The 9,657-nt window shown below is 28.8% G+C and overlaps 1 protein-coding gene across 1 annotated transcript; it reads right to left on the bottom strand.

Moving 5' to 3' along the window:
* Positions 1-888: 888 nt before the first annotated feature.
* On the bottom strand, positions 889-4,192 carry LOC114741249 (isoliquiritigenin 2'-O-methyltransferase-like). Its single transcript, XM_028929501.1, has 4 exons — positions 3,771-4,192; positions 2,630-2,943; positions 2,222-2,286; positions 889-1,396 (listed from the first exon to the last, which is right to left on the bottom strand). Exons 1-4 carry the CDS (start codon positions 4,190-4,192, stop codon positions 1,097-1,099), a joined length of 1,101 nt encoding a protein of 366 aa, XP_028785334.1. The 3' UTR covers positions 889-1,096.
* Between the last annotated feature and the right edge of the window lie 5,465 nt (positions 4,193-9,657).

The following is a 9,657-nucleotide window of genomic DNA, read 5'->3' as shown; positions in this document are numbered from 1 at the left end:
TTCTCTCTCTTCTTTCTTCCTTCTATTTTCCTCCTACTAAACATAGGGATAGTAATATGTCATACCTTTCCGAACACTTCCAAACATATAATCAATCTCTTTATAGAATTTGACAGCCAGGAAAACTAGGTCATGTGGTAAATTTCCTCGTTTGTTTCTTTTTCATCCCTTGACTTTTGCTAATGTTGTGCGACTTTGTACATGTTTAGATACTTTGCAGAAAATGGCGCCAGAAAACTAGAACTCAGTTTTAACAAGGTTTGTAATGAATAGATTTGCAAAATTGGGTTTTTGGGCTTTAAATTATTATCCAAATGCATATTATCCCAAACTTTAATACAAGAGCTAGATAACTAATTTTTAGATATTAAAAAATTAGTTAAATTAATTACATGTAATAAATAAGTGTTATTTTTTTAAAATATCGGTATTAATCATATATATAAGAGCTACTATTTTGATAGAAATCATTTAACATGTGTAATTATCAGAAATAGCACACACTAGAATGTGTGCTGGAATAGCTCAGTTGGTTAGAGTGTGGCTCTTAACTATAAGGTCAGAGAGGTTCAAGTCCTCCTTTTAGTGTTTCAGTTAAAAAAAAAAAGGTTTTGTTTTAGCTGAAAATTATTGAAAAAACGAAATATCATTTTATTCCAACATTACCATATATTCTACCATTGAGATTCACAAATATAAAAAGGCATGATTTTGAAAGAAGGCATTGACAAATTGCCTAAGAAATTTATTATCTTAGTTGATTAGAATGAGATGGCATAATTCCCATCATCTTTGAGTTCAATAATCCCCCCCCCCAGGAGTTCTTAATAACGAACATTTAAATTTATTTAAAAAATCCAAGATAAAATACTTTATTCTTTGGGAGAATCAGTATGGGGCCCCAAAGATGAATTGTAATCATTAAAATATTTCATAACAACAAATAAGTAACATATGCAATAGTAAATTTCAATGCAGGAAATATAAACAAGTTCATACTCCTCACTTATTTGGTGATTACATTATTTGCTTGCGATCTCAAAGTGATTTTCTCTCATTTTCTTCTTCATATGTATATGTATAAGACCAATCTTCATTACTTGTAGAATTCCATAACTCCTAAAGCGGAGAAAGCACGAGAAGCGAGAGCGAGTTTGAAAGCAGAAAAGCCAGAACATTTGCAAAGATATTGAAATTCCTTCTCAGTTCTTTCTCTTCCATCATGAAGGAACATGATGTTGTCCAAGCTTGCTACGAACTTGGCTTCTTCGGTTGCGTCAATTACTTCAGGCATTATGTACTCAATCACTACCACCTTCCCTTTATCTCTCAATGCTTCATGGCACTTCCTCAACAATTTTATGCTATTCTCATCTGACCAATTGTGGCATACGGCCTACAACATAAAAACATTAATCTATCTTACTAATATGTTACTATTTTCATTGATATGAGATAATATACTATCTCTTATCCTTAATATATCATCCACTTGACTGATTTGGAGAGATTAAGAAAACTAATTGAATAAATTACTTTAAATTATTTATATTTATTGTGTTTCTCCTAACTAATTTGCTTGACTCATAAACTAATATATAATCTAATCATACACTTAAGTATTTCAAAGAAATCATGTAACACATGTTATAATTAAATAATTTATTTAGCTTTTTTAATTTTTTCAAATCAATCAACTAGGTGTCCAATGATATTATCCATACTATACATGAATGTGTGTGTGTGTGTGCCATATTATGTGCATATAATTTTAAAATACATGCATGTCTAAAGAAGTCATGACACACACACACACACTTGAAGGGTTGATATGGATTTGAAAAATTGTTATTGACATCTCACCACCTAACCTAACCTAACCTAACCAACATACGTATACATGTAAAAGAGGCATTGGGTGACTTTATAGGACTAGTACTACCTATTCTGCTGAATTTTATCTTGTTCAAGTTTTATACTTCTTGTTATATATATGCTTTCAACCACGAAACTGAGCATGCACAACATTGTACGTAATATTATAACATATCCTTTCATTATTTTTATAAATTATAAAGAATGCATCTTTAGTATTCGCGAAATTACTCCTCTGGTTCTAAATATAAGACTTTTTTTGTAATGTGTATAAGACTCTTATATTTAAGACTGAAAGAATAATAATTAAGAAGTTGAAACTAAGATGAGAAAATTTCGCACTAACCTTCAACATAATGACATCACCTTTCGGAACACTCTCAAACATATCCCCTCCAACATGCTCCATTCCTTCATAAAATTTGAAGCTCAAATCATAATTCTAATAATTTGAACTGATAAACAAAAAAATAATCACCTAAATTATACAACAGCCCCTTTAATTTTATATCATTTATAGATGATCTCCCTAATTTCTAAAGCTCTTCACTGTAAACTTTCCTAAACTTTTACACTCATTATGCAAAAAACTCTCGTATACGACACTATTAAGCTTTTTCATTATTTATCTGCATATGGGAAAAATGTTTTTAAAAAATCCAGTTATATTTCAAAATAACAAATAGGTAATGTTAATAGATTTTGACACGTTAAAACCATCACAAAAGTACTAGAGATAATGAAGTTGGTGTACCCGGATGAGGTGGTGCGTTTTGAACAACATTGGGCAAATCAAAATTGATGCCCTTAATTGAAGGGTACTTGGAGACAATCATTTTGAGGTTTTGGCCAGTGCCACCTCCAACGTCAACAAGTGTTGATGTTCCTTCAAATCCTTTGTATATTTCTAATATTCTTCTCATCTCTACGTTGCAGCGGTTAGCCATTGCTTTGTTGAAAATGTTGTTCCATGCTGGATCTATCTCTGCATATTGGTACATTGGCATTCCATGAACTTTCTTGAATAAGTCATTGTCTTCTTCTATTATGGCAACCTTAAAATTCATCCTATCCATTAAACACATATTGAAACAATTAATATTGTGTGTGTATATATATGACAATATGTTTTATCAAACTGCTATAAAACGAACAATGTTAAATGGCAATGAATGTTAAGTTTTAACGTGACAACAATAATAGTATAAAATTGGAGTGGCAAATATGAGAAAACTGAGATCAACGTACTGTCATATAAGAAAACACAATATTCATGACGGACATATATGAAAAACAATGTAATTGACGTGTCATCTGTTAAAGAGAAAATGATAAAAAAAAAAATATTTGAAATGGTAAAGACACACATATGAAGAAGGTAACAACAAAGTCTTTTGAAAATGAAATTGAGATAGGAAGACGGAAGAAAATGCTTAACAAAGTTGTTTAACAGAACATTTCAGTTAACAATATATTTAAAGATTTAGTTATTGATAAAACACACAATAACATTATGCAATTAATATAATTGATTATCCCAGGTCACTGAGTGGGAATAAGGCTTGTTATTGGTCTTGTCTATATAACAATATATATGAATCCCATACTTTGCACAAAATCATACTCCTCCAGTTCTTAATTAACTAATTTGAGTAGATTAGGAATATTATTAATATGATATGTTTTTCTTTTCAAAACACCCTCAGCATTTTCCTTTATTCCTCATTTCTTCTTCTATTTGATTATTATTTGGGGAATATTAATAGAGTTAATTTGAAGAAAAAAATTGATAACATGTGAAATAGGTTTTAAATATAGAACCAAGATAAACCGCCTAATTAGGTTATACATTAAGAGGCAGGAGTGTATTAAATATAAATTATATATAACTTTACCAGGCATCCAGGAGGGCCCTATGACATATGAATGATGAGAAGAGAGCCAAGAACCCGCCATTATCGTCCCCACCGACGAAGTACTTTCCCACAGGAGAAATGGCATAGAGCCTCTCAGTGCCTCCATCTTCCTTCTCACGAAACGAACAGTTCAGAAGAGAGTGACTTGCAAGAAGCCTCAAGAGACGATCGATTCTGAAAGCTAAATCTTTGTGCTGAGATGAACTTGGAAGCTTTGAAGCTACTTCAGAGGCTGACACATATCGTCCTCCTTCCTTAGCTATGATCTCAAACAAGTTGAGCTCAATGGACGCTTTAAGAACTGCACAGTAGGTCTGGCTACAACACTGAAGCATGGCAGAAAGACCGTAGGAATCTTCTTCTTCGTTTAGACGATTCTGATCTTTAGAATCGAAAGCCATGGTTGAATAATAATTTTTGTGTTATTGTCACCTCGCAGCAATCAGAATTTATAGGGGAAAGTTGAGGCGTATTTTGACAACGGGAAGTTTGGAATAGCTTTTTAAAAGTAATTTATGAAGTTTAAAATAAATATATGAGAAAATTTTTTTCTAATCTTGTGTAGAAGTATTTTTTTTTAATATTTGTATAGTTTTATCTCTACCTGTGTTGTGTGACGCACTTTTTTATTCTCGATCTTTTAAATTTATTGTATTTCGTGTTACCCTTTTTAACTTCGACATGATGGTCAAGGCTTTGTTAACTTCATTAAACAATTTTTTTTTTAAAAATAACATGTATACTCTAATGCCATTAATTATTAAATAATCATAATTAAAATATTTTTAAGGCTTAAAATAAATAAGCACTTCCTTAAAAGCATATCAACTAATTTGTAGCCTTAACATAAATAAGCTCTATTATTTTGAAGATAAAACATTTAAAATAAAAAAGTTTGTTTTAACAAGCTCGAAATAATTAAGTTTTATTGTTGTGTTGTAAATATATATTTTAAGAGGATAAAGTTATTTTAATTATAAGGTGAACTAAGTATTTGTTTTTAATATTTGTTCCTATATTTATAAACAATGTTAGATTTCTAACCTGTCCACTTCACTTAAAATAATAAGCAAAAAGTATTCTTTTAAGGATGTGATTTTAAATGTTTATTGAATTATTTAAGAATAAATTATATTAAGATTATCATATTTAGCATCTTTAAATTTTTATAGTTTTAAGGCAGTAATCATAATTTATTTCAAGCCTCGAAAATTATTTTAAGTATTAGTGTGATTAATTCATAACAATGCTATTGATATCTATTTTGATTATGGGAATAATCAGTTTTTACCTTTTTAGCAACAAAAATTAAATAAGAAGTTTTTTTAGTGCATATTAAAAATAAAAATATTGACCAAACTTGAAAAAGGAAATTAAAAGACAAAGATGAAACTTACTTCAAGAAAACTAATATGCACCCTTTTTTCGATAGCAGATCTTGGTGAGAACAAAAAAATTAAAAATAATTCTCACAATATAAAATAAATGGACTCCTAATGTAATTAATGGGCTATTACTTTCATCTGTGAATAGCAAATGTCACTTAACTTTATAAAATTCGCATGTTTAAATAAGCCCGTAACATGAAATTTCACGAAAGTCACCATGCTAGTTTAATTTTGAAAAGTCAAAGGATATTAAGATCTATTTAACTAATTTGATTAGATTAAGGAAGTTAGGTAAGTTAGTTAATTATAAGAAATATGATATGTTTTTCCTAAAATACTATAATTATCGTCTTTAATATTCTCATTCCCTCACCTACTTAATTATGGTTAAAAGATTATCAATTTATGAAAAAAATAATAAATATGAGCAATAAGCCTTACGTTTAGGATCAAGATTAACTCAATAATTAGGTCTTATATTAAGACTATGAGGAGTACATCTTTTTTGGCCATGAAGTCAAACAAGAAATTGAGAAACAGAAACGTGAAGGAAAATGTGAAATTGAGAGATTTGAAGTAAGCGGCTTAACTGGCAGATTAGGGAGAACATATGAAGTGACTTGAAGAAACTTTCAACTGATGATGATAATCAGGTAAGGGAGCCGTGCTCAGAGACTTTATAGCTTAATGGTTAGGCTTGAAAATATGATTAAAATATAAAAATTACCTTTGTCTTTTGAATTATCATTACAATGATCGTCACAATTATCCTATTTTGAATAGAGAGAAAAATAGAAAGAATAAAAAAACTATAGGAGAAAATAGTGGCAGTAAATGAAGCTACTTAGAGTTACATGACGTATAGTTTTCAGAACAACTTCAAGTTTTTTTCAAAATGATTATTCTTGTTTTTTTAGGTGATATCGAAATTAATATTCTGATTGGCCGAAGCAGGTTAACCTAAGATGTTTCTTTAATTTCCTTCTCTAATGCGGACTATTGAGGTACTATTGATTTGATTTAATTAATTATTCACATAATTATTCTGAATATTTTAATTTTAGAGACGTAATGAATCAGGACTTTGAAAACGAAAGCAATTGAAATAATTAATGCACTAAATTCAACATTTAGAACGTTATAGTCTCTGATTTGTGACATTTTTTTCATATGGCCTGCCAAGCCATTGAAAAGCTGCCACGAAACTTTTGCACCTTGATGTGGCAGACAACTACGTTTGGGAAGATTTCGGTAGAAAACCCCAACGCTTACGTACGCTTGTTTAGAAAGACATTTAGGTGGGGACTTTCGGCCTACGCACTCAATGTGATAAACGTAAAACTAACCAACACACACACATGTTTATATTCCCTTCGTTTTTTTTCACAAAACATATTTGATTAAATCACCTAGATTAAAAGGTTAGTTAAAATTAGACAAAGATAATAAATACACAAAAATTATAGGTTTTTTAAAATAAAAAATACTGTTATTTATTAGAGAAAGAGAGCACAAGAGAGAAAATACTCTTAAGAAAATTATTTAAATAAAAGAGAATTATGAAAGAGAGAGAATATATGATGTGTAGAGATATATTAAGTATACTAAGTATTAAATGACGATTTCAGAAATGAGTTAATAAATATATTAAGTATTAAAATGAGTACTTGATAAAAAAAACTAGTCAACAAAAAATTTAGACATCTTGCAATTTTTTATGGATAGGGACAAGGTAGAAGTGGTAATTTTTTATTATAACAAAGGAGAGAGAGAGAGTATCATTTATATTCATTGATTTTCTCGTAAAATCTGCTGAATTTCCTAATTTTTTTATTCAAATTGTCAATATAATCACATATAAAAATATATAGAAATATAAAATTTTGCATATTTTATCATTTTTATCAAGATTAATACAATGGATATGTGGTTTCATTTTCGTGTACTACTTACTTTTTTTAGAGTTATAAATTAATTACCATTAAGAGCAGTTCCCAACTGAACTATTGAGATTTTCAACTAAAATTCCGCTACTTCTAACTCAAATTCTGTTGTTTCCAAATTCATATCCTTAATTATAATTAATTCCCTTGAAAAGTCTCAGTATCATTCTCCCTTCATTATTGAGTGATTTTTAGGTTATAAAATTATTTTAGAGAAAAATTATTTAGGAAACATATAAATGAAACTTTAACTAACACTTCATATTTGAAAAAATAAAAAATTCCCCACATGTCATCCCAATCTATATATAATATAAAAATGTTGTTAAAATATACAAAGTCCTCATATATAAGTAAAAGTATAGGCTGTATACTTGTGTGTAACCTCCTTAAAATTTTAGTTTTTTTTACACTAAAAATCATATTAATTGTTACTTTTGTTATTAATATTTACTAACAAATTACCATGTCAAATTAATTAATAAGAATTATGTGGCATATGAAGTGAATTAAAAATTTAAGCTAAAACATAAAAAAAATTTCCTAAATTTTTGGGTCAGTCGCAAATAACATTTTGAAACTGTGACCCCTATTTAACCGTTAAAAAAGTCAAGTATTGACGGTTCAAAGTTTCAATGGTAACTGCATCTGGACTGTTGAAAACCATCATGTAAGGCCAAAATAAATGATGAATATGACCTATAAAAGAAGAGGAGGAGGAGGAAGCCCCCTCACCCTTCCAAGGTAGCCATGCACATTCCAACGCAATAGAAGGAGATAAAACTCCCAATACAAGCTGGCTCACTAGTTACGGGCTAGCTGCTCATGAGTTATAGGCTCACAGCTTATATGCGTCGGGCTGAAAAGATTGGCCTCCCGACATGCTACAATTCAGCCAACACAAATCAAACCATATTTTTTAAAAATATTTTTGCATATTTATTTTTAAATTTTAAAATTAAATTATAAATTTTTATAGACTAAATTCTAGTTATTTTTATATTTTCATACATTTATATAATTAAATTAACCTCAAAAGTTAAAAATAAAAAATATAATATTTTTTAATAGTTATTTTTTAATATAAAAGTTATAAAACAATAAAAAAATGAAAATTCAAACTTAAAATCAAAGTTTCTAGCAAAATACAAAGCTACACTTAACTTGAGTAAAAATGATCAATTTCTTTTTAAATTAAAATTTAAATAAAAATTGAAAAAAAAAAAAAAAAACGGTTGGCAAGATGCTAGAGAATTGAAAAATGAAAACTCCCACTCACTATTTTCTGACAGATTGAGCCGTCGGATCAACTCACAGAGCCACTTTGAGAAGGAGACATCCAAGATGCTAGAGAATCGAGCCAAGTAGGATTTTTAACCTCAAAAAATGAGACTCGGCATTTTAAGATCCGACAAGTGCCATGGCACCAAAGGGACTGGTAGTGGTGTCAGATATGACAGGATGTTTGTGAAAACCTAATATTTAAATTTTAAAATCTCAAATCAAAACATTTTATAAAAACGTGTTATTCCTTCTATTCTTAATACATGATTCAATTATTAAATTAGTTTTAGTTTTAGATATAAGATACATTTTTCATATTTATTAATTTTTTTTAAAATTATTTTTATAGATATTCCATCAACCATAATCAAGTAGAAGAGAAAAAAGGGTTATTAAGAAATATGATTATGGTGTTTTAAGAAAAACATGTCACATTTTTTATAATTAACTAACTTACCTAACTTTCTTAATCTAATCAAATTAGTTAAATAGGTCTTATATTAAGGACTGAAAGAGTATTATTTTTTTAATCAAGTGTAATTAATAGCTATTAAAGTATAGAAAATAAAATTAATTTAAAATTTTAAAATTTAAGTGGTATTATTGTATGATTTTCTCAAAATAGAATGGAATAGGTAAGGGAATTGAATTTTAAAAAAGTAGTGTTGATTTCTCCAAAAAAAGAGAAAAAGAAACTAATTGTCAATAGAAGAAAAGTCCTTTGTCTTAATAATAATTTATTAATATATGTGCAAACTTTGACTGGAAGTTTAATGCCATGGATTAAATTATTTTTGGAACAAAAATTAGAGTATTTTATTATAAAGCTTTCAATGATAGAGACCATCACGGAGTAAAGCTTTTGAAAGTTGGCTTCAATTAAATTGAATCAAGCAATAATGGTGGTGGTTACGTACCGGCCAACGAAGAAACTCAAATAATTTAAGACTTTAAAGGACGACTTATAGATATAAAAAACAAGAAAAACACCATATTATGTGAAGTGGCTGTGGTGGTCCTTAGATATAGAAGGCGACGTTTAAAATGTTGGGTTGGCTTTTTTTTTTTTTAAATTATAGTTATCTTTCTATAAAAGGTAATTCTATTTGAGATATTGTCAAGTATTATGTATCGGTACCTCTTTTAGCGAGAATTCGAACCTTAGTTTACCATATTGTAAAGAACTAACCCCCTAGAACCTATTGGTTGGATTGGACATGATATATACTACTTTCTTTCTTTAATATAAAA

Source organism: Neltuma alba, unplaced genomic scaffold (genome assembly GCF_004799145.2).
Source record: "Neltuma alba isolate B1F8T4 unplaced genomic scaffold, ASM479914v2 tig00003333_pilon, whole genome shotgun sequence".
NCBI classification, from domain to species: Eukaryota; Viridiplantae; Streptophyta; class Magnoliopsida; order Fabales; family Fabaceae; genus Neltuma; species Neltuma alba.
Note: the sequence above shows the minus strand (reverse complement) of the source record. Positions and strands in the feature narration are given on the sequence as shown.